We start from the raw sequence: 26650 nt of genomic DNA, 5'->3' as shown, positions 1-26650 counted from the left end.
ATCATAAATTCGATAGCCCTTGAAGTTTGTAAACTCGGTTAGTGTGCGCGATGCCTAGCCGTAGTCCTTTGTTCAGATTTCTCAAATGTTGCAGAATGGATTCCCGGCTGGAGGATTCATGTCCGATACCTCCGGTTGGAACTCCAATTTACGAGCTCTATAGTCGCCATGGCGTGGGTCCTATCGTGTATAATGACTATTGGGTCCGTTACACTAAAAATGATGGGGTTCTTAGTTGGCCATCTCATGGTAGTTTCGAAACTGCCGTTTTAGATAATTTGGAAGCTAAACTGTTTAAAAAGAAGGCTAGGCCGGCCATGTTTGATTCCTTCCGGTTGTGGCGGAAAGAGGCCAAGCAGAAAGAAATCAAACAGAGTAAGAAAAATAAAAGAGACGGTGTTATTGCGGTGATGCAAGATGCTGAACAGTATCAGCGAGACAAAAGTGAGAAAGAGCAGGAAGTTAGGGCTCGACTTCATCACATGGCGGTGGATAAATGTTATCCGGTGCTACCGTCTAATGACGATAAGTCAGGTGAAGAAGCGGTAGAGGATTCGCTATTGTCTTATCTGTTGAAATCACCACCTCCCTATGCTCCCGATACTCTGGGTCCGGTGATTCTACCTCTTCCTCCACCTGCTGTTTTGGCGGCCGCTGGTCAGCCCGTTGTTCCTCCCGCTCCCCCGCAACCCCTTGTGCCACAAATAGTCCCTCCTCTCTTACCGGCTTCTCTTCCTACTGCACCCCTTCAAGTCCCTCCTCAGTCTGTCGTTCCTACTACTCCTGGTGCCGCGTCAACTTCTATTGCCTCTACCCCTACTGTTGCTGTGCCTGCATCTTCTTCCTCTTCTCCTTCTGTTCGTAGTCGTCTCCTGACTGCTGTTGCTACTCTTTATTCTCCGCTTTTTGGGCCAATACTTGGCTCAACTCTTTCTGATGCCGCTCAGCGGCGTAGTCAGCTTCCTGATGATAGGGAACGTGAATCGCTGGTAAAAATGGCACGTAAATGGATACGTAATCCCGTTAAATACTCTTCACGTGTAGTGTTTGACACATTTTCTCAGTTTAATGCGCCCACTCAACGATTCGTGTTCGAGGAATTGTGTAAATCGTTGAAAGAGGAGTGGGATTACGATGTGGTAGATAATGTACCGTCAGAGGTTTCTGATCTCCAGCATCGGTTCACCACTGGTGTGATCGTAGGTGAAAAGGTTCGAGAAGCTCTAGAACGTCTGTTATCATTTCGATGTACAGTGCAACCTCGAGCATTGTTTAAGGAAGAGACTGCAGCGTGGATGGCACAACCTGGTCAATATCCGATGCGGGAAGTTCCCCCAGTATGGATGCCAGGTGATCCTAATGCTAACCCCGCTGTCCCAGGCCGTTTTCAGAGAGTGTGGATACACCTCCCTTGGAAACGATCGGAAGTCTTGCAGGTGAAGCAAACTTTGCCTGATCCCCGTAAAAATCCAGCGGGTTATTATAAGGAGTTGTCTCAATTGGTGGATGCTACTGTTATGAACCTTGCTGATATTGATATGTTGTTTGGCAATGTAGTGCCTCAGCCGATTTGGGCGAAAATTCGTCACGAGAATCATGCGGCCGAGTTGGGCGGTGATTGGGCTGCCCTTATGGCGGCAGACACTCAGCAAGTTGGTGGGGCTAAGCCTGAGCAGCTTATTGTGGCATTGCCCCAGAGGATAATTACACTTATGAAAACGCTTATGCCAGCGATGCGCGTCAATTGGGACAAGTTGTCTGCGTGCAAGCAAAAGAGGGATGAAAGCGTATCCGACTTCTTTACGAGATTTGAAGAAGCATTTGTGGATCATAGTGGTCAGGACATGGGTTCAGAAGGTGGTCAGCGGTTGTTCGTTGATAAGTTTGTATCGAACTTGTTGCCCGAACTTAGCAATAAGTTGAAAAATTCCGAGAGTTCATGGGCTGTTTCTACCACTGCTCAAATATTGGCTACGGCCCAATATTACGAAAATAGGGAAAAGGAGGAAAGTGAACGTGCAGATAAGAAAACGAAGGATCTTAAAACTAAGGTCCTATTGCAGCAAGCGTATCCTCCGCGCTCAAATTTCAATGACTCGCACCAGCCAAATAGATCGCAATCACAGTTTTCTAGATCGCAGACACGGAATGACTCTCCCGCACCTCGTTTTGTGTTGGGATATAATCAATGTGCGCACTGTCGAGGGGAGGGCCATTTGAAGTTTAATTGTCCGGTTCTCCGTGATAGGAATAATGGTGTGTCAGCTCGAGGAGATCGTGGTGGTCCTCAACAAGCTTCACGTGGTAGAGGTCGTGGAGTTACTCAGAATCAGGCAGAGCGTTTTGCCACTTCCTCAGACTCGCAGAATTGTTTCGATCGACGTGAACCATCGTCCGGTAGATCTGCGCAGTATCATGTGGATGACCATTACGTTGAGCATGATGTTGATACGGATGGTATCTACTAGGACAGCCATAGACAAAGGAAGGGAGAAGTATCAGTTCCGGTTGATCAGAGAGGGCCTTATGTTGCAGTAGCCACATTGGGCGTCGTTGAGCCTTTTCTGTTGGACACTGGTGCAGCAAAAAGTTCCATTATGCATTCGAAACTCCCTGGCGCGCCTTTGTCTGGCTTAACGAATGTTTCCGTTGGATTCTCTGGCGCCCCCGTTAGCAATCCAGTTTCTAGCCCCTTGCCCCTTACGATTGGGTCTCACGAGTTAGAAGCTCCTTTGATTTTGACTACTGGTTGTGGTGAGAATCTTTTGGGCTTGGATTTGCTGAAGAGGTTACATGCGACTTTGTACTGCTCTCCTACGGGTGTGGAGCTTACTTTGGGTGAGAATGTGATCTCCCCTATGTACCTGTCGATCGATAAGCTCCCGCCGGAATTGAGTTCTCTTCCGGTTTCTTTGTGGGCAACAGGTCCCAATGATGTGGGCCTACTGAGCATCCCACCTTATGTTGTTCAATTGAAAGCTGATGCGCGCTTACCACGCATACCACAGTATCGTATTTCCCTTGATGGTGAACGGGCACTATTAGCGATCATCTATGATCTGATCGGTAAGGACGTTATCGAGGAGACACGAGGTAACGTGTGTAATAGTCCCGTGTTGCATATTTTGAAACGAACTGATCCGTCCAAGCCTCCCGTGTACCGTCTAGTTATTGACTTGCGGGAAGTAAATAAAATTGTTGTCCCGCAGTTTCCTGTGGTTCCAGACATTACAGCTTTACTGACTCTGATTCCAGCCCCTGCATCGTGGTTCTCGGTAATCGATCTGAAGAATGCGTTCTTTAGCATTCCGATTGCTGAGGAAAGCCGTGATTTGTTCGGATTTTCGTTAGGAGGTCGCAGTTTCCGGTTCAAACGCGCACCTCAAGGCTACTGTGAGAGCCCATCGATCTACAGCCAAGCTCTTAAAAGTCAACTAGATGCATTTGTGCTGCCAACTGGTGCGGCTTTGATTCAGTACGTTGACGATCTGTTGGTAGCTGCAGATACTGAACAAGTTTGCCGGACTGCTACTGTGTCATTATTGCAGCATCTCTGTGACTTACACCACAAAGTGTCACCTTCTAAGTTACAATATTGTTGTCAAGAAGTTACCTACTTAGGTCACTTATTGTCAAAGGCGGGAAGAAGGTTGACCCCTGAAAGAATCGCAGCAATTGCTCGAATGACTGTGCCAACGACCCAGAGAGATGTGCGTGCCTTTTTAGGTATCACGTCATACTGCAGACAGTGGATTCCGAATTTTTCACTGTTAGCGAAGCCATTGATAGCTCTCACGTGCAAGGATGTTTCGACTCCTTTGCCATGGACGGAGGAATGTCAGAAAAGTTTTTCTGAACTACGTGACACACTGTGTTCGGCTCCTGTGTTAGGTACTCCTGATTACAGCAAGCCATTCACATTATACGTTCACGAGAGGGAAGGTTGTGCGTTGAGTGTTTTAACGCAACAATTTGGTGACAAGCAGCGCCCGTGTGCATATTTTTCCTCGACCTTAGACCCGGTAGCGAGAGCGTTGCCAAGTTGCTTGAGGGCGACAGTGGCAGCAGCGGCGTCTATTCGGCAGTCCGCAGGTCTTGTGATGGATAATATGCTCATGGTGATGGTTCCGCATGCAGCTGATACTCTTTTGAATCGGACAAAGACTCAACATCTGACGAGTGCAAGGTTGTCTGGGTACGAGCTGACCCTTTTGGCAAGTCATATACAGATCAAACGTTGTAATGTACTGAATCCGGCGACATTGTTGCCGATTAATATGGAATCAGATGATGTGCCACCACATGATTGTTATTTACGAACTGAGGAAGAAACAAAAGGTCGTGTGGACCTGAAAAACACTCCCTTGACAGATCCTGATGGTACCTTGTATGTGGATGGGTCATGCTTTAAATTGCCGAATGGTGATGTGACGACTGCGTATGCTGTAGTGACGTTGAGTACGGTTGTGGAAACTGCGAGATTGAATCAGAATTCAGCGCAAGCTGCAGAGTTGATTGCATTGACAAGAGCTTGTGTCTTGTCTAAAGGAAAGCGAGTGAATGTGTTTACCGACAGTCAGTATGCATTTGGTGTTGCGCATAACTTTGGAAGATTGTGGAGAGAAAGAGGATTTATGACATCACATGGTACGAAGATTCAGCATGGGCAGCTTGTGAATGACCTTCTGGATGCACTTACACTGCCTAAACAAGTGGCGATTGTTAAATGTAGTGCACATCGGAAGGTGACGGATGATGTTGGTCGTGGTAATGCGTTCGCGGATGAGATTGCTAAGGAAACGGCTAAGGATCTTGCGACCCGAATGTATGTCACGAGTTCAGTGAGGTGGCCGATGGAGACTGGTATGTGTGAAAATACTATTGAGAGTGTGAAAGCAATTCAGAACGAAGCTACTAAAGCCGAAAAGACTAAGGGGAAAGAAAGTACGGGAAAGTTGGACATGCATGGATGTTGGGTTGATCTGACGGAATGTCAGAGGTGGATGTTACCAGATGCGTACGTACTAGCTGTTGTGACGATGGCTCATGGGTTGGCACATATTAGTGCGAAAGGAATATGTAGGTTTTTGTCACCTGTATGGAGAAATGAGGGTATTGCTAAGTGTGCCGAGAGGGTGGTTAAGAACTGTATGGTGTGTTTAATGCACAATCCCGGCAAGGGCACTCCCACTCCACCTGGTCATTTTGCTCCTCCTGTTTGTCCCTTTGAGGTTATCCAGCTGGACTTTATCCATATGGAGAGATGCAATAACCTAAAGTATGTTTTGGTTGTGGTTTGTGCGTTCTCCAGATGGATTGAGGCCTATCCTCTTAAGGATAACACTGCCCTGTCCACAGCAAAAATCTTGCTGAAGGAATACTTTCCTCGGTACGGAATGCCACGGATTGTATGGTCGGATAATGGAAGTGAGTTTGTGGGAAGTGTAATGCAGAGTGTGTGCAAGGGTCTTGGAATTCGCCAAAAGTTCCATAGCGCTAATCATCCACAGGCAGCGGGTTTGGTTGAAGGGTACAATGGTACCCTAAAACTAAAACTCGCCAAGATTCAGGCTACGACTGGTCTATCATGGCCTGATGCCTTGCCTCTGGCTCTCCTATCGACCAGAGCGACCGTACACTCTCGAGTAGGGCTTAGCCCATATGAGATTGTGTTCGGCCGCCCTGTGAATATTTGGGGGGTCCCGAGACCAAGGGCTTTTAATAGTCTTGAGTACCCAATGTTAATTGATTACCTGCATGATTTGACCACTAAACTACGGTTAATCCATCAACAGGTCTTTGAAGCTCTACCGGCGCAGACAGAGGGCCCTGGACACCAGCTCCGGCCAGGAGACTGGGTTGTTACCCGAAATTTTGGTCGAAAGCGCAACTTGGAGCCAAGATTTGTAGGCCCCTTTCAAGTCTTATTGACGACGAGGACTGCGGTTCGACTGGAGGGCCGGAAGAATTGGGTGCACGCCAGCCATACGAAAAGGGTACCGATTCCCTTACCGACGGATGGTTGGGTGAGGACTGGGATTTCGACAACAGAAACTGAGACTCCTTTGCACTTTGTGCCGTTTAGCGACGCTAAACCTGTGGGGAATGATTTGTCACTGCCAAACCCACATGTGGAGTTACCGGTAGCAGAAAGCCCAAGGTCTGACTCGTTGTCCATTTTATCGAATACTGTTGCGCCAGCCGAACAATTGTTTGTAGAGCAAACTCGACCTGGAAGAAGTCGATACTTTCTTCGTTCAAGGACTAATAAAAATTAGTTGTATATTTGTTTTTGATGTTATGAACATTATGGACAATTATATCGTTCCTTTTTGAGTTTTTATGTGCTTTCCCACGGCTTATAGATTTGTAATCTGAACTTTTTGAGGGAACCTCTCCATCCGGGTCACCGTAGGGCCGTGCGGGTACTCCTTTCTGTTTAGCAGGTTTCTGACGCTAGGTCGGTTACTTTTGTCGATTCCTGGGAACTCCTGGGGATTGATAATCGCTACTCAGAACGAAGTGCGTCAAATACGTCACGGACGGTTTGTAGAGGATGGCATTCTCTAAGCTGTTGGAAGTAGAAAGGATGTCGGCGCAGAGATCAGAATTAAGAAGAGTTGTATGTACAAAATGCTTTTTGTTTCAAGTGTTCCTATTGTTCCTGATCGTATCTATGTTATTGGTGGGTGGAGTGTATTTTGGAGTACAGTGGTTATTGCCTTCTGTTTCACCTACCTCTGCTCCTAAACTGAGCTCCCTCACCACTGCTTCCCCACATTCTTTTCATCCCCTGCCTCAACATGAACAGGTTAGGCGTGCGGAATTTATGAATAACTCCTTCGTTCAACTTCTACATCAGCATCAGTTGGTGATGAATACTACCAATTGTTGGGTGTGTGGGTTAATGCCACACACCATGGATAGGGGTATTCCATATTTGGTTCTACCTTACAGTTCCCAGGGTTCGGCTCGAGCATTCCAAACTATGTTCCGTAGTGCACTAGATTCCTACCCCAGTCGAGAGCCGCGTTCTGCCAATTTTGGTCCTGGGCCGTATCACAAACCTTTGGCGATAGCGATAGCGGATTTAGATAGAGATGTTCTTGATGCATCGCTTATCCCAAATGAAGAGGTACAGGCTTATAAGGATCTGAGCGAGGCTGAGTATAGTACGTCAGTGGGTGATAGACAGCTTAAGAGCTCGTCCCCAATATGGATTGTACCACACCTCGGTAATTTCTGCTTGAAAGGTCTGGGTCGAAATCCGAGAGCACAACTTGGGAACAGTGCTTGCACTGACACGTATGTTCTGCCGATGCTCTCTTCCCCTGTTTTTCTGACTGCTAAGGGCACTTATTTTGTATGTTATGAACGCGCCTATACATGGTTACCCCGTGATTTTTCGGGTACATGTTATATTGCGAATCTTTTACCACCGACTTTCACAGTTGCCTCAGATTATCACAAGACTAGAGTTGTGAGAGGCGTTATTAGCAAGGAGGATACTGCCGGTCAAGAAGCAGGAGACTTCTTTAAGGGTTTCTTGCCGTTTTGGGGACCTATGGTTAATAGTAGGAACCTAAGACAGCTGACACGTGTAGTAGAGTCGACTGCTAATATTACTGCAAGTGCCCTTGGTAATCTCACAGCTGAACTTCAGGCGGATAGACTCATGACGTTACAGAACCGTATGGTTCTAGATGTTGTTCTTGCAGATAGAGGTGGCGTGTGTAAAGTTATCCATTCGAGTTGTTGCATTTTTATTCCTGACAATGCTCCAACTGTCTACCAAGCCATCTCGAAGTTGCACAAAATCTCCGAGTCCATACACGTGGACGAAGGTAATTGGACGCTACTAGGATGGTTTTGGGGCCTGATGTCAACTTGGGGTTGGAAGATTTTGATGATCGTAGGGGTTGTTGTGACGTTTCTGTTCACGTGTTGTCTTTGTGTACAGTGTGGTCCTGCCTTATGTGGCCTATGTGCTACAACGTGTATAAGACGGCCATCTGTTACCAAGGAGACGTTGATGAATAGAATAATGTTCCAGCAGCAACTGAACGATCTGATGAATATTGAAATAGATTCCGATCTTGACTAGTGCTTGCCTACATGAGGGCAAAAGGAGCGTCTGAGGTTCCGTGTGGGACGAAACGACACTTTTTGGGTGGTGACGAATATGGGTGAGTTGGGTATCTATGAACCGCAAATGACGAGTATAGTGGGTGTACGCAGTTTCGCTACGCAACCACGTATGGTTCGTCTGATTTTTGGGTTTGTTCATCTGACCCCTCGGGTTCCATTTTAGATACGGCATCCATTTTGTTTCTTGCCCTCAAGTAGCCAGCGAACGGACTTTGTCCGCTTCGTGACCCTGGGACGCCCAAGCTTACATGAGGGACACGTGTTCTTTGGAGTATGACTTTTATGACGAGGGAAACGACACGACGAAGGCAGATGGCCCCTCTCAAGGCTCATCTTGCCGTGCCGGTCTATTGTTTCAGCCATGCATACATTAGACACGGTGTCTCTGATCCCGTTATCAAGTTCCCTTTATTACTCCTGACACTCTTCTCTAATCTGTTGTGCATCCTTGTCCTTTCTTTGCATCTGTTCTTGTCCCTTCTCCTAATGTGTTTACGATCAGGATGGAATGTGTTTTATTGTAGAGAAGATATGTTTTTACAGTTGGGAACCGGCAGTACTGTGGTGATTATGTTCCGGCCTCCTGAAACATGAACGCGACCCTTTTGAAGTTTATTATGGGAACCGGGTTGTAATCTTTGTTCACTATACTGTTCTATGGGAAAAACGTGTATAAAAGGAGCGACCCACTTTTGCAAATTGAAGCAGTCTCCGAGAACCTACACGCTGTGTACTTCTTGTGACCTCTGTATCCCTGCAGTAAATAAACACTGATCTCTGACGTCGCTGGAAGTGTCCCGTGTCTCTGTGTTTGGTACGCCAGAACAGGTAACCCGCGAAGGTTTCAGGTGTTGTTCCCTGGCACCGCTGGGTCTTAGAAAAACCCAGTCCTTCAAGGGAAAGGTCAAAATGCTGGAACTTCGTGCTGAAGATAGCAAAAACAGATCACAACGGAATAACATAAGCATTATTGGCCTACCAGAAAGAGTTGAAGGGCATAGCATGTTGTCCTACCTGGAGACATGGTTGAAGGAGGAGGTGGCTCCTAAGGGGTCTCTGTGTTTTTATGCTCTAGCAAGAGCACATAGATTCCTGGCCAGCCTCCATTGTCTAGGGGCGCCCCCACGCCCAGTGGTGGCCAGGCTCCTCTATTACAGAGACCGCAATCACATACTGAACCAGGCCAGACTGCAAGGAAGCTTGCAGGTGGACAATGGCAAAGTTATGATTTTCCCGGACTTCACAAGAGGTCCAAAGGCAACGTTCCACATTTCTGGAGACTAAACGCCGCCTCCAACAGCTGAACGCTCCTTTTGCTATGTTATTCGCGGCTCTCCTGAGAGTAGTTACACCAGACGGCATGCAGTTCTTCAGAATCCCTCAAGAGGTATGGGACTGGATAGAAACACAACCACAAGACAGGCCAAGCAGGGACTCTCCGCAGCGGCCATTGAGGCGGTGAAAGCTGCAGGAAAAAGGAAAAGAGACCCCTGTCGGGGGAGGAGGCAAGATGGGGGCACCGATGAGTGATTAGGGAGGTAGCAGAAATGTACAGAAATTAAACAAGCCCATGGTCCTCTATGAGTGAAAGAGGTAGCCCGAACTCTGACTGTAGCAAAGAAACCAGTTCAACCAATGACACACATACTGAACTGCCTGGCACAGAGGATGGCATCATCTAGTGGGAACTGGAGGACCCTGTTTTGGGAGCGGTACTGGGTGGCCTGGTGAGCTGGCTACTTAATAACATGGAACTCACTGTAGCCTCCAGTGTATGGTACTGGGGGCTGAATATTGCTCTATTTTATATAGGATGGGGGGTCGGATCGGATTGGAGGGCTCTGTCAAGCTGTTAGTCACCTTTCTCCCCTCTTGCCCCCAGTTGTAATTTTGTGGGTATACTCGCAATTGGATGCCTATTGGTATCATGTTTGGATGGAAGACATAGTTCTGCTTGACCTGTGGAATGGGTGTTGGGGTAGTTGGTATGTATTTCTGTTTCTTGAGGATTTACGGCGTGCCTGGCTAGTGAAGGTTTTTATGTATGTGCAGGAAGTGAATTGCAGAGACATGGCACTGCGCGCTGACAGGGGTCAGTGGAGATGTATGATAACTAACTCACTCATGGCACCCACCCTAACATATAAAATCATGTTGTGGATTGTCAGGGGGATGCCATAAGATATTTGGATATCTTAATCGTAGAGGGGTGCAGACAGCATTACTCCAAGAAATGCATTTGATTGCTAAGGAGGTGGCAGCACTTCAGCAGAGGTGGAGGGGACAAGCTTATTATACTAATGATTCTGCCTCTGCAAGTGGTACGCTGGTGTGGATTAGACCCAGATTCCTGTTCCAACACACAGGACACCTGATAGACCCGGAGGGTGATTACGTGGTGGTGACTGGTAGGCTGCATGGCCATGATGTTATAATTGTAAGCATTATGGTCAGAACGTAGACAGGTGATAATTTTGGCAGACTCACAAGAGTGCTGGCCCAATACCTAGTGGGTCCGACCATTCTGGGGGGCGATTATAATTGCGTTGTGAACCCTGGGCTAGACCGATCCCACTCTTCCTTGAGAGACTCCCCGATTATTCGAACAGCAGGGGCTTTAGCAGGGTGGCAGACCCAATGGGACCTCATAGACTCATCGCAATTGTTGCATCCCGGGGAGCAGGACTATTCTTTTTTTTTCCCACCTACACGATTTGCATGTGAGAGGGGATGCGATTATTTGTATGCCTGATATGCATGAAATGGTTAAGTCAAGTGAATATTTAGCAAGGACCCTATCGTATCGCATCCCATTGCTCCAGGGTTGAACTAGGGGAGGAATCGATCTTGTATCCCAACATGGCCCTTGAAACCAGAGGACCTGGAGGATTAAGTGTTTCAGGACGCTATAGGAACAGCTTTGAGCCACTACTTCCATTTTCCCGATAGAATGGGATGCGTTTAAAGTGACGATCCGAGGCAAATGCCTCTCCGAATCAGTGGAGGTCCAGAGGACACCGCTGGTGGAGCAAACCTTGAGGGATATTGAGAAACGCAGGCCTGAACATTGGGAGGAACAGTAGCCATTACTAGAGGCGAAAAAAAAAGTAGCTGAGCAAATTGAATGGTTGACATGCTTCAATTACAGAAATTATATGTTAAGAGTGCAAGTGGAAAGAGACGCCACCGGTGCATTATTGGCATGGTTGGCTAAACCTGCCAAGAGGGAATCGGTGATCTTAGAGCTCCTGGAAGCCAATGATGCCATCCTGTACCGGCAAGAGGATATTAACCTCTCGATCCACTCCTAATATGCCGATCTGTGCAAGAGCAAGGAGACCTGCTCCACCACAGATATCGACACGTTTCTAGGGGCACTTCCATTGCCAGTTATGACTGTGGAGGAAGCGGACTACTTAGGTGGGTATATAACACTCCCCGAAGTCAGAGCTGCCATTAAAAGCATGGCCAGGAATAGGACCCCTGGTACAGACGGACTACCGGTGGAGTTCTACTCTATATATGTTGAAGAGCCCGGTCCCCAGTTGGTAGAGTTATACAACACAGCGAGAGATATGGGAGTGCTCTCTGCGACTACCCGAGAAGCCCTCATTGTACCTTTCCTGAAACAGGGTAAACCGGCTAATGAAAGACGGCCTATAGACCGCAGTCTATGTTAAATCAAGATTTTACAATCCTTGGTCAAATTTTAGCCACCCGACTGTCTCCCGCACATGTCCACCCTTATCCATCGAGAACAGGCAGGGTTCATCCCCAGACGCAACACATCGCTTAATGTCCGGAGACTGCTTAGAGTGCTAGAGGTCAATACTTATGACAAGGAAGCGGCTGAGATCCTAGCGGTCGATATAGAAAAAGCATTTGATAGCCTGGAATGGCCCTACTTTAATTGCGCTATGGCACAGTTTGGCTTGGGCCCGGGATTTGTGGCGTAGAAGTGGTTATTATATATGAACTCCTCAGCTAGGGTGCGGACAGGCAGCCCTATATCAGAGAGCTACCAGGTGGGCCATAGTACCAAGCAGGGCTGCCCGCTGTCGCCCTTGTTATTTGCCCTGGCCATGCAGACCTTGGCCTGTCATGCCAGGGCTGGACTCAATTATCATGGCCTGGAAGTTGCGTGAGAAACTGCGCTCTACTCGGATAATCTTTTACTCTTGGGCCATGCAGGTAGAGAGTTTCACAGGGAGAGGGCCAAGAAGGAGGAAGACCTACCACCCATCCTAGTCAGTCTAATTCTGGGGATAGCAAAGTTAGACTATCCATCAGAGCGCAAATGGGGAGAAGGAAAGTACAACTGGACTAACGATTGTAAATATTGCGGGGCTGATCCGGATTTAACTTTAAACATGATGTTCAAAGCCTTAAATTTAATATGATTCTCCACTTTCAGCCAGTGTAGTGTGCGAAGAGAGTGGGTGGCAGTCACCATTCTGGGAACCTGACACAACAGCCTTGGAGCTGCATTTTGCACCACTTGCAGCCTATGTATTGTAGTTTTGTTAGCACCTAAGTATAGGACGTTACCGTAGTCAAGCCTAGACATAATCAGGCTTGAACCACAGTACACTGAACAGAGAGGGGTAACATCCACAGAATTTTTCTCAACCATCTCAGAATGGTAAAGCAAGTCGCAGCCACCTTAGTGATTTGTTGCTTCATTGACAGACGGTCGTCAATAATGATACCCAGGTTGCGAACTTGACATACTGGCTGAGGTGGCAAGCCCATTTCAGTGGGCCAATGTTTCGGTCCCCAGAGATCTTGTTCTTTTCCTAGAATCATGACCTCCGTTTTTCTCCATTTAGTCTGAGCAAGTTATTCTGCATCCAAGATTCAATCTTGCTCAGACCTACCTGGAGAGCAGATGAATCAGATCCCCTAGATGAAGTAAGGGAAAAGATTATCTGCATGTCATCCACATAGGAAAAGTGAGACAGCCCAACCTCATCGGCAATATATGCCAACGGGCGCACATAGATATTAAACAACAAAGGACTCAGTATAGAGCCTTGGGGGACTCCATAAGGAGAACGTTGGGTATTAGAGCTTGCCGAGGTAGAGAAAACCTGAAAAGTTCGATCAGCCAGGAAAGAACAAAACCATTGTAAGGCTGAGCCTCCGAGTCCTAAAGACTGCAAGGCTTTTAACAAGATCGTATGAGACACCGTGTCGAAGGCGGCACTGAGATCAAGTAAAATGAGAGCCACCGTATACCCATGGTCTAAGTGCCGTCTCAACATTTCGGTAACTCCAAGTAACGAAGATTCAGTGGAGAAACCTGCTCTAAAACCAGACTGAGAAGGGTGAAGGAATCCCAGAGTCGCCATCAGAGAAGTCAGCTGAGGGTAGCAGAGAAATAGGATGGAAATTAGGTGGCATAGAAGGATCAGCATTAGGCTTCTTTAAGAGAGAGAGCACCATGCCATGCTTCAAGTCAGGAGGGACAAAGCCTTCCTCTAAAGAGGAATTAAGAAGGTCCATGATCAGCCGAAGCGTTGGTGCCTAAAGCTGTTTCACCACAGAGATAGGGAGAAGATCTCTAGGAGAGACGGATTTAATACTAGCCAAAAGCTTGATAAAAGTACTAGGCTCTACAAGAGGCCATGCTTCCACCCTGAGGTTAGATTTAACATTGTCCTGAAAACAAAATACTTCCGTACTAATAGTCGTAGAATTGATATCTGAAGTCAGTGGAGAGACAAGCTGGTTGTCATAAGCTAAAGTAGAATTAATTTTCTCTTCTTTCTCCACAAAGAAGCAAGGGAGATTCTCGCATTGCGCAGCAGTTAAAGCACAAGGGGTAGTCAGAGTATTAGAGCCAGATAGTTCTTTGACTACCTTAAAAAGGGTTTTAGGACAATGCTGAGCTTGAGAGATTTAAAAAAAAAAAACTCAGCACGAGCTGCTTTACAAAGCATATGATACTCATTTAGAGCCTTTTTATAGGCTATCTTAACATCTGACTTATAGTGTTTCCTCCATTGTCTTTCCAGATTTTTACACTTTGATTTCTCAATCTTAAGTTTCTCTTTAAACCAGGGGGCAGGGAGCCGATGGTTTCCTGCACGTTTTTAGGAAAGAGGAATGCAGATGTCAACTGCACGAGAGATCCATTTTTGAATAGCATTTAAGTCAGAAATAGCAGGCTTTAGTATAGATGGTCTAGAATCATCTAAAGATTTGTTTAAAGCACCAACATTGAGTTTAGCCCGCTGTCTAACTTTGAATTTTGGTCCGGCCGTAACTGCCACGTTGAAGGCTGCGATCCTAAGCAGACATGACACCAAAAAGTGTCCAGACCAGCACAAAGGGAGAGCAGGAGGGCAGACCAAATCCAGCAAAGTAGAGAAAATGGGTTCAAGCGAATGGCCGGCAGCATAGGTCGGACCTGAATTACAAAGATGGATATTCAGTGCTTCAAGATCGGCGATGAACGCTGCGCTATTGGTGCATGTGCTGCTTACATATACAGCAATAGGGAATTTGTACTGATGTAAGATGGCAGATGTAGCTATATGCATGTTGCATTTTAGGTCAGTTGACATATGATGTGTTGTCACTGATATTAAGCTCTGGCTGCAACATGCACAATTGCTTAGTTTACATATGTACTAACGGGGAATCAAACCGACGTAAGATAGTAGAAGCAGCTAAAAGACAGGGTCTCTCTGTTTATTATTTATATATAACAATGGAGTATTCAAATAGTTTTAAAATGTTGAACGATATTGAGATTAGATGCATTTTGTTGATATCAGGTCTAGTTGCTACTAGTATGTACCAATGTACCAATGTAAGATGGCAGATGCAGCTATTTGCATGTTGCACTCTAGGTTATCCGACATACAAATATTTTCATTGATGTTAAACTCAGGTTGCAACTTGCACATTGCATTTTAGCTTACCTTACTTATGCAGTAATAGGGAATAATACATGTAAAATGGTGGATGCATCTAAAAGACATGTTCCCTGTGTTTATTTTAAGGTACAATGGGGGTGATAACGATGGCGGAAGGCCCGTCACCGTCAGCCGTGCGGTGGCAGGCCCTCCACCATCGGACAGCAATTTGCCACCCACCAAATTTGGATGGTGGGGGGAATTGGACCGCGACTGTGGTGGGCGCAAAGACCGTCCATCACAGATCCGCCACAGGCAATCATTCCGATTGCCTGGCGGAGCGGACAGCATTTGTAAAATGGTGGTGGCACCGTCCGCCAAATTACAATGCTGGTCATAGTCAGCCTTTCCGTGGTGGGTAAACCACCACTGCAAGGCTGGTGGGGATTGGTTTCGGGGACCCGTTGCGGGCCCCCCTTCTGTTGGGGGAGGAGGTGTTGCACTGGGCATTTCCCTGCATTAAGAGGCAGGCACCGCGTGGTGCCTGCCACGTAGTGCAGGGAAACGCATTACATGCATTTTTCACATTGCGCCGCAATGGTAAAGATGTAAGATGCGACCGCCACGATGTCGGTCGCATTGTGATTCTACGTGCGGGACCGCTGCAATACAGGCGGGCGGTCCTGTAAGAAACTGGCTCTTTATATACTGCACCAAAGTGAGATTCAGTGTGTATAGAGTCCAAGGGTCTCCAGAGGTAGGCAGAGGTTAAAGTTAGATAGAACCTTACTCTCCAAAGTGGTAGCATGGTCAAGCAGTAAGGCAGTATCAGCGGACAGGGTTAAGCATTTGATGTACACACTCAGTCAGCAAATGAATTCACACACTCAAGAACTGAACTCTAGGCCAATTGTGTTTGCCTAAAAAATATACTGTTGTTTTATTTCTAGAACCAAGCAAGCCTGGTACAGTTAAGCATATAAATACTTTTTATCTACAAGATGCTGTTGTTGAATAATTTCAAAATACAGTAGGACTTTGTACCAGTTTGAGTTTACAGGGGTTGCAATACAATGCACAAAGTTAGTAGACTCAGTACATAGGAATCAATAGGCTTTTTCAGTAAAAATGCAGTTAATTGCTTTTCGGATTATTTTTACTATCACAGTGCTGGATCCTAGATTCAGCACTGGGGCATTTCCTGAAAACAGTTGAGTAAATGCGTTTTAGTTAGAGGTACGATTTTTAAAGAATATTATTGTATTTCAAAAGTTGACTCCAAAACTTTTTCACATAGAATCACCAATGTTATCCTATGGGTGGAAAGTCACTTTGCAGGTAAGTTACTTTAACGTTACTTTTCTTACTCAGTGCTGGATAACTAGATTCAGCACTGGGACATTTCCTGAAAACAGCTAAGAAAATGGGTTTTGGTTATTTGTGTGATTTTTAAGGAATATTCTTAGTTTTCAAAAGTCGACACTTGAAAACTTTTTGGGAGAAAAAGTGTCAATGTTATCCTATGAGGAAAAACAGGTTATCGGTTTCGAGGTAAGTAATCAGTCTTTTGAGTTAGGGTTCTGGTGTTAGACTCATGGGTCTCCAGGGTCAGTGATGCACTATTGTTGCACCCTCAGCTGCACTGGGGCGGCCGGGTGCAGAGTGTTGAGGCCCAATGTTATTCTATGGAGGATAGGGGCCTTCCGGTTGGTGGCTGCTGGCTAGCAGACCACACGGCTGTGGGATCAAAGCTCCTAGGGTTTAGCTCAGGCCAAGTTAGCACAAAAGGGGCACCCTCAGCGGCACTAGGGCGGCTGGGTGCAGGGTGCTGTTTTGAGGTTGGGTGCCCTGTTGATTTCAATGGAGATTCTCCGGGACAAAGAAACACTGCAGGCCCGGGGACGAGGATCTTCCAGGAGAGACCACCACTTCGAGGGGTAAATTGGGATGTAGAGGGTTGGTTAGGCACCGCTGGGTTGGGCACACAAGGCCGTGGGGCGTCAGGTGCATGGGTGCCTTGGGGCGTCTGATTTTCTTACCTGCTCTGGTCGCGGTAGGGGGGGGGGTCATCTGGATTGAGGCTGCAGGCATCGTCGGGAGGCTTGAGGCAGGTCAGGGGTCGCCGGATCTCGGGTCAGAATCGCTGTGGGGACCTCCTAGAGGTATTTGTCCACTCGAACTCAGGCCGGATTCGGCGGGTGCGGAGTGTGCCGGATTCGCAGTTCCTGGCTGGCATCAGAAGCTGCAGTTCAAAGACGTCCGGTGTGCACGGGAGAAACAGCTTGAAAAGTGAAGGCAGGCAGGTCCTTCGGGGTTTGTGAGGTTGCTGGCTGCTGGACACGCCGGGATTTCGCAGGGGCAAGTTCAAAGGGGAGACAAGTCATTGGGCGTCGTCCTCTTGTTAGCTCTGCACGGCTTTTCGTCCTTCTTCTTCTCTTCTTTTCTTGTAAGTAGGCTGGATCTGAGGAAGGAAGATTCAGGGTGCCCCTAAATACTAAATATAGGGGCGTTACAGTTAGGTAAAGGGCAGGGACCAATGGGTCCCTTCCCTGGGGTGGGTACACCCCCTATTCTGCCACTCACCAGTGGGAGGGGGGCAGGAGCCTGTCCCTGGTTTGCTGGGTCCCCCCATCCTCAAGATGGCAGGGACTCGAGGTTGTGCTTCACCTCGCCTCCCCCACCTTAGGGGTGGAGTTGGCAGAGGTGGACACACCTCTCTTCTTCACTTGTTTTTTCTGCCGGTTCTCCCACCCAAAGTGGGGGGTAGAACCAGTGGGGACCAGTTGCTGAAAGCAGCAAATGGTCTGGAGAGGCTCACAAAGGCGGCATGCCTTTGAAGCTTCTCCTTCGTGAACTCTGCCCATCCTGGGGGAGGAGGCTTGGCACCTCGTCCCAGGATGTGCATTGTTTCAGACCCTTGAGAGCAGCAAGCTCTCGACCCAGGGGTCCAGAAACTGTCTGGTGGTGGCAGCCTGCGCAGCCACTCAGTCAGGTCACTGGAAGTTGGTCGAGTTTCAGGGGGCATCTCTAAGATGCCCTCTGTTGTGCATTTTACATTAAATACCACACAGGCATCAGTGTGGGTTTAATGTGCTGAGAAGTTTGATACCAAACTTCCCAGTCTTCAGTGTTGCCATTATGGTGCTGTGGAGTTTGTAATGACAAACTCCCAGCACCATATACTTTTAATGGCAGCACTGCACTTACAGTGCCCAGGAATGGACTTGGGCAATGTAGGGGTACAGGGCTCATGCTCCTGTACCCCCACCACTGGCATAGGGCACCCAGCTAGAGGGGTGACTGATGTATGCCAGGGCAGTGGTTTGTGGGCATGGCACTCAGGGATGTGTGCCATGTCGACTCTTCACTTTGTTCTGCACCAAGACACGCAGCCTGCAAAGGCAGTGTGTGAGTGTCAGGGTACAGGGCCTCAGAGGGTGGCACAAAAAGTGCTGCAGCCCTTAGAGGCCTTCTGTGGTCACAGTGCCCTGGGTACATTTTTTTTTTTTGCAGAGTTTTATATAGTGTGAACTTGACCCGAATCCAATCGGGTATCAGAGCGCTTTACATAGCACCAGTTACGTTACATGAGGACACACATTCATTTTTTGTTAGGCACGGGGAGATTAAGTGATTTGCCCGGAATCACAGGATGTTCAGCATCATTACCGAGACTCGAACCCAGTTCCCCAGGTCTGAGGTCATGCGCCCTAGCCGTTAGGCCAACTGTGGTACCATTTACCAGGGGCTGGCCAGAGATGGCAATTGGGTTTGTTTTTGGGGAAATAACACAGGCCTTGGGAACCTGATTGACAAGGACCCAGGGCACACCAAGAAAAGTGCATCAATAGTCTGGCAAAAAGTGGCTGGGTTACTTAAATAGAAACCCACTTTCCTACAGGTCCCAATCCCCGCTACGATATCCGCCCGCCATCGTAATCACCCCCTATCTTCTCATGGATTGGTTATGGATAGACTATTTTGAATATTTTTTGCACTTAAGTTTAGTTTGCATATATAATTAAGGAATCTGTATTAAAGTAAAATTGCAGACGCTACTATAGGGCAGTGATTCTGCGTGTATCGTTAGGTTCCCTGTTTATAAATATTGATTAATTTGAAATTTCTTTCTTTTCACATCACATTAGAAGAGTTTGAATATAGCAACAGGGATTTGTACCTATTTAAAGATGCAGACACACTTAAGAGGCCGGAGATTTGTGTTGCTGCTTCCAGGCCATTCTGTGTATACATGGCCTTATAAATGGCGTAGTGCATACCACACACAATCGACGAGAAATTACATCCTGGAACACTTCAGGTAGGTCTGCTTGGTATGACTCTCTGTGGAATTTGTTAGCACTTTATACCTATGATCAAAGAATTTCATTTGTGCCGGTGTTGTTATAACTTCCTTGCTTGCAAACGGTGCCCTACATGGTGCAATATCTATACCACACGTGTTTTACTGGGATAGTTTTTCCTGTGAAAACTTTGGGTGGTTTGTACTGTAGGATATCTGAGGATTCACAGCTTTGTACCAAGGCATATTGAGTTCCTGCATTTTTTTCTATGCAAAAGCTTGATCTGGTGATTTTGGTATCCCGATTGATTAGCATGTTGGTAAAGCCGTGTCACCGTGATTTTTTGAGTCACGGGACATGGGTGTACGAGACAAAGGAGAACACTAAACCTTTGACTTTATCGCTTTTAGAATATATTGACTTGGGGTGTAGGCGCAGGGCGTTTTTTGGAATGTGGCTGGTTCGGTGCATGACGATGCGATGGAGAGAGGATACATTGGATGTGGTTTTGAGATTAATTTTGGATATAGGTGTATTCATGGTGCATTTGATTATATGGCTCTATTGTAATGGGGAGTCCATTTGAGGCGTGCTACTAACATTATCTGTTTTCCACTATATAGAATGACAGCTATAGTGTAAATTACAGATGTGCATGGTATTTCCCATGTGCATTAAGCGATCAGTAAATTGTAGCCCAGGTATGCCCTTTCATTTTCTATATTTATGATGATGGGCCAGTTGAGTGTTGGCCTGTTCTGTGACATTCCCCTTCAGTGTTTCACTGTAGCTTATTTAATATTGTGATCTTTTAAATAATAAATATACGGCCCGAGTCGTGTTACTAATTTTTCAAATTACTTTGGGTATATTATATTGTTTATATAAATAGTTTCATTAGAATCGTAGATATTTTACTGACTCATTATCTGATTTATAGTTTATTGCCAGGGATGGGATTTGGGACACCCATCTGAGATAGTAAATTTATTCTTAAAGACTACAGAATTGACTCACATTGATGCTTACAGATTATTGATACGTTATTTGGGTGTGTATTATCTAATACAATTATTATAGAACTTTTGTATGGATTGACGTTTTGATGAAGCCAAAACTTAAGCTATTTGTGAGAAGACTGATTTCTATTTGCAGTAGAAGAATGTATATCACATGTACCGTATGAATAGAGTCCTCTGCCGTATTGCATATAAAAGGATAGTGGTTTGTACTAAATGTCATAACAGAATTATTTAAATGAGAGGAATGATTACATTATGAAATTGTTGTGTAGACGTTTATGGTAGTCTATAATCAGTTAATGGATTGTATCTAATGTGGGATATGCAATTATTGTACTTTGGTCTTTAATGGTGCATATATGATTTTTCTAGCCTTCGGAAGATTCAGTATGAATGAAACGCTGTCAGAAGGCTGAATGTTAATGAAGAAAGAAAAAAAATGTCTTTAGAATTTGTCTGGTGCATATTAATTTCTGACCATTATGACTACAATTGAGAGGAACGATTGATGGGCTTGTAATAAGGGGAAAAAATATGTATTTAATGATATTTGAGATCTATCTTATCTCTAGAAACTACTCCAATCCTTCACCATACCTCCCGGGCACATGTTCTATAACTCCGCATGCTTCATTCAGCATACGCTGGAGAGACTGTGTTGCTTAGGCCCTTTTCTTTCAGACTTTGGTTTCTTATAGTTTTTAATTTAAGAGAAAACGTTTGGTGGAAATTACAGAGCATAAATATTCCAAATTGTCTTTACCATGATTTTAGCCTTCGACAGGTCTCTCCCTCTATGTCTCATTTTATCTTTGCTCCAAAATATAGACATTTATGTCATGCCATCCATGGCAAAGCCATGGTACTTAAAAACTGGAAAAAGACAGGAGGTGGAAAATGTATTATGCACCTGGGCTCCAAGGAATTAAACTTTCTACCACAACACCTCAAAAAGGATCAGCAACCTCAACTTTTTCAAGTAATCAACCATTAAGATGAATAAATACAATCTGACAAGTTAATCTAAAATCCTACTGCTAGGGGACATTTAAAATACTACCTGAAATTAAGGTGTTGCTCTTTCGGATTCCTAAGACCTAAGTGTACAGGTTTTCAATGGGCTGTGTTGAACTTAACCTAATTCACTCTTGCAGCTTTTCTTAATCATAACTTGAATGGTACACTCCCTCTAAAATTTCAACTATATGACAGATTCTTGTCTCAACTGCCAGAAAATGGGCCTTGTCTTCCAGCACTCAGCAATTTCACTGATGAGTTCTCAGAAGGGCACCAGAGGAAGAACCAATTTGTGGACCTCTGCCCCCCCCACACACATTTCTTATCTCTCTTACCTCAGAATGGACTCCATTTACCCAAAATCTCAGGAGTCAGTCACTTTACTAGTCCTAATCAAATTAACCAATGCAGCTTCCAAGTAAAATCTGTATATATGAATGAATGCACGAGTGAATAAAGAATTATGAAGCACACGTAGGCATGACAGCATCATTCTGGTAGACGGTTTACACTGTTTTGCTAAAGTCGTGATGTCTCTGAGCTTCAGAAGCGTATGAGCTTTGGAACTGGTTGGAATAAATTACTTTAAAGGCTAAGTGGGGTGAATAGGAGGGATTCACCGCTGTGGCCCTTGCTTCAAGAGCAAAGAGGCAAGAGTCGTGGACACAGCAACATATCTCGAAATTGATGGTGTTGATTATTTGGAGCCAGCAAAGGGATCTACAAGCCCTGGGTTCTTAATCAAACCTGTCACACAGCAAGGTTTTTCACTCTCTGAAATTTGCTGCTCAGAGTGGCAATTGTGAACCAGACAGGTAGCATCAAAATAGTTGGGAGTAGATGACACAAAGGCTCTTGCTAGGGTTGGATTGTGGTTGAAGAAAATAAAAAGGAAGAAAGAAGATATTAAGAGAGACCACCAAGTCTGATTTGGGTTGATAGAATAGATGTCTAAGGGTGTCTATTCCCCTCATCATTTCTCACGAGCAGAATCTTGGTATTATCTAAATCTGGGTGTCAGCAAATAAGTAAGGGAAATTGGTCTACATGAGAAATGAATAGAGAATAAGACACATGCTGAAGAGGACCAAAGTCAAATTGGAACTGCTCATTTTTTTTCTCTGCTGTAGGTGCCTAGACGTCCACTACCTTAGAGCAGGCCCTGCCTGGAGCGAAGCAAGCGCATGGCAAAGTACAGCCGAGCAAACAGGTTGTGCACACAATACATTCCAGGGTTCGATAAAACTCCACTTGTGAATAATAAATGTTTGCCTGCTCCACTCACCAGTACAGGAGCACCAGGGCGATAGTCAGCAGGATCACGGCGAGGACGGCTCCGCCCACTTCCAGAGGGGAACTCTGCAGCGGGCTTCCGGGCTCCATGTTGCTGTGCTGGGTGGCAGGGTCCTTCCCTTAAACGACCCGGGTCAGCTTCCAGCGACAGGAATCAAGACCTGCGAGGGGGAGAGAGGAAGGCACGGCTGAGTCCAGGCATTGCCAGCAAGCTTATCTCACAGAGCGTTTGTAACCACCTCCAGCCAGTCACGTCCCTTTCTGTAGGCGAGGGGATCAGCAAGGGTCCCCCGCGCTCTCGGTCCTCAATGTCTGAGGGATGAAACACCAGCTTTTGTGACCACAAGCACTATAAATATTTACAGGGAAACAAAGATCTGAGGGCTTTGTCATGGAGAGGACACCCCAGATTGGGGGGAAGAGGGGAGGCTTTTATGTTCCTTTATGGAGTACACAAGTCAAGGTTGTAAATGCATGATGTTATTTATACAATAAAGTACTCTTTACTGTATAATATAAGAATCCTTGTGCATGTTACAGAAACTTCCATGACCAGAGGAATGAGGCCGAAGGTAGTCTGAACAACAATATGCAAAATGAATTGACATAGCTATAATAGAAAAGCTGAAGGCAACTTGACTATCAATGCGATGAGGTAGAGGCGCACTTGAGGCCACACATGATAGCACGTGCACATGCCATGCAGGGGTCCTCCATTCCAAACTGCACTGCCGCCAGCACGCGACCACCTGCGTCACCTCGAAGGCATCGCAGCCGGCGCAGGCGCGGCGTCAAGGGACTCACCTGGACCTGTCTACAGCAGGGAGCACTGTGGATAACGGGCAGGAAGTAGGCAGTACTGTGGCTAATGGGCAGTGTGAGAGGCAAAGGCATGCGGGACAACTTGTCTATTGGGAAAGTTCTAGATGTCTGGCCAGTAATGGCGCACACTGAGAGAGATATATGTGTCTAATGAAAAACAGTCTTTTCGGGTGGTGTTGCTGTGGCACATTGCACTGGTAACATACAGATCAACGGAGGCAGAACCAAACTTCCTCAAAGTTCCAACTCTACACACCTGAAAACCTCAGAACCAAACCAAATTTACTTGCTGTTTGGAAGGGTCTGAAAAACCGACTTGTTCAAACTACACCTGAAGATTGAAGAATGATATCCAAATTATCTTCCCCTTGTTCTCTTGGTACTCTAACTTTACTGTAGCTTGTTTTATGTGAAGCATTCGGCTGTCTATAAGCCTACACAATATTCATATCTATCATAAAAAAGTAAAATAAAAAATAGTAGTCTCTTAAGTCCAAAACTCAATATATGGACCTAAAGGAAGACTTGACTGGTTCCCATGGGAGATGGGATACAAAGGAGGAAATTGCACGGGTATCCGTGGAATTGAGGAGCTGGTGGTAACATGTGCATTGCAAACCCCAGTAATGTGATGCACTGCAAGCCATGGTAATATGTTGGGCTTGGGCAGAAACCCGAAAGCTACGAGTTTGGGTTTTGCCCTGAACCTAGTGCCTTGTTCCCTCCTTGTACAATATTAACAATAATGGGGCGACCCGGTGTGCCTCAGAACCTGGGTATTAATATTAAACAAAAGCAATTGGTTCTGTCGGGGTGAGTACAATTGCTTAGGGTACTGTGTTTAAATACAGAGAGCAATTACTTTTTTTCACACAACATAGAGCAATAATTCAAACAAGCATTTGCAATGCAATAGGTCTCGCATTTGTGAGAGTTTGAGCTATTGGCATTGTAAATGGCAATGCCTTTTATTTACGTGTTGGTTTTTAAAACATAAAAGGCATTGCCATTTACAATGCCAATAGCTTAAACTCTCGCAAATGCGAGACGTATTGCATTGCAAGATTCAGAAGAAATTAAATGTGAATACATTAGAAAAAAACAACGTTTATATGTAAACTGTGATCAAAACGTTTTGTTTTAGATTTTAGCATTGTCTCGAACAGAAAATGTGGTGCAGTGTATGCATATGTACATTGTTAAACTTAAAGGGAAACAATGATAAAACTAGAGAATAAGAAGGACCTACACACGTTTAGGTATTAAAAAGCCACATAGACCGACAAACTCTCAATTGAACACGTATTAGAAGAGCTTTTTTTTAACCCTTGATGCAGTTGAACATCTTATCAGAAAGAACAAAATAATAATACACCTGAGGATTACATCAGAGTCAAATTGCATTAGAAAAGCTATGCTTCTAAAGGCCTGCATCTTTTTATAATAATATCCTGCATTACAGGCAAAGCAAACGTCAGAACCTGAGCAGCAAACACTGCAATTTCGAGCAGAGTGCTTCAGTTGCCAGCGTTTCTAAAAAGCAATTTTTTTAAAAACAACGAACTTTTAGTTAGCGCATGATGATTCCAAGATAAAACAAAATAAATGTTGTGTATGGAGAACCACCAAAAACGACATAATTCTGCTTGACAGACGCAGATGGTGATAAACGGCTTATTCAAGGGGCATTGTAGCTGTTATTTCCTAACCACAACCCACTTAATTAGCAATAGCGGAGTTTACGGGGTGTGACTAAGCCAGTCCCATTTCTTCAGATGTCCTGTTGGGGTCTTTCAAGCCTCATTCTCAAGCTCAGCGAAATGAACTGCTGAATGAAGGAAGCGCCCTAAGTAGCACCACAGAGCAGTATTTGCAATGTTGTTAACTTACCTACACCTCAGACAAGCGTGCCAACATTAACAAGCACGAGTCCGGGGGTCATTCATTAACCCGAGTTTCCCCTAAGGTGCTGCCACCAGGGCCAGTCAAATTCATTATTTCATTTCCCCCCCTGTAGAATATGCATGCAAATCGGAGAAGGGGCAATAGACCGAGATTTATAATCTCGCCCATTTTATGATTTTGTCCATTACGAGCACCTGAATTTGGCGGAGATGTGCAGGCTTTAACTTTTTTAATAGCCGGCTGCAAAACGATTATTTCTGCATCCAAAATACAGAGCTCGGCTGCCTACCGTTGCAAATGGTTTCTTCCATATTACAAAGCAGAAAGTGAAAACGCGGGCAGTGCCAGTTGTCGCTTTGCAACAGGAGTCTTTTCAGGGGTGAATGCGGCCAGACTTAAGGACGGTGACCGTTAAGGAACATATCAAACAAGAAACAAACACAGACACACGCGCACGCACACAGTCTCTCACACACGCAAAACAATAAGCAATAGACACAAACACGCAAAGACACAAAAAAACGCACACACACGGAAACCTATAAGCATCAGACACAAACACGTACACATGGAAGCCAATAAGCATCAGGCACAAACACGCACACACAAAGACACACTATAGAGAAATGCAACTAATTAAAAAAGTTGGATTAATAAACAACATGTGAACTTACAAAGTGCAGGCGGATGTGTGCCATGGCAGAGCGGGGAGACCTCTGGGGGCGGAGGGAGGAGGTCGGGCAGAGCAGCAATTGCTGCTGCGGAGGAGTGAGTATTGAAGAGGCATTGCTGCCTCATTAAGGGAAAGGTTGTGTTTGTGCTGAGTGGGAGTGGGGGGGCTCTTAATGGGAGATTGGAGGGTTGTGCTTAATGATGAAAGCGGGCGCCGAGTACAAAACAAGCCGGAAGTCAGGCGCCCTTGCCCGGGACGTGGGCGGGGCCTGCTCCGGCAGCAAGAGAAACGGCGTGCCATGCTAACGCGGCGCTCCCATGCTGAAGGGAGAGCCCCGCAGTTGCGACCGGAGTGGAGCGAAGCCCCGGGTCCCAGGAGGGGGCCCGGATGAAGACTGCGGCGGCCGAGGCTGCCCACGGCAGCGCGGGGCTCCCGGGAGTGCAGGGAAGCCCCGCAAGAGAAGTGCTGCAGCCGCGAGGAGGAGCCCCCCCAGAAGAGCAGCCCGGTGAGTGAAGAAGGGCTGGAGGGCTCCGTGTGGGCTATTGTTGGTGCCTGATCAAGGCACAGCGTCCTTTTGGCATTTTGAGCGGCCCCGTCTTGCAG

The 26650-nt window shown here is 46.1% G+C and overlaps 1 protein-coding gene across 1 annotated transcript in view; it reads right to left on the bottom strand.

Moving 5' to 3' along the window:
* Positions 1-26650, bottom strand: part of LOC146854282 (protein mono-ADP-ribosyltransferase PARP12-like) — a 1246301-nt gene that overhangs the window by 860070 nt on the left and 359581 nt on the right. Inside the window, exon 2 of the mRNA XM_085652063.1 lies at positions 22640-22808. Coding sequence (XP_085508189.1) covers positions 22640-22737 — 98 coding nt within the window. The 5' untranslated portion in view covers positions 22738-22808. The remainder of the gene's footprint in view (positions 1-22639; positions 22809-26650) is intronic.

Source organism: Triturus cristatus, chromosome 4_1 (genome assembly GCF_964204655.1).
Source record: "Triturus cristatus chromosome 4_1, aTriCri1.1, whole genome shotgun sequence".
NCBI lineage: Eukaryota > Metazoa > Chordata > Amphibia > Caudata > Salamandridae > Triturus > Triturus cristatus.
Note: the sequence above shows the minus strand (reverse complement) of the source record. Positions and strands in the feature narration are given on the sequence as shown.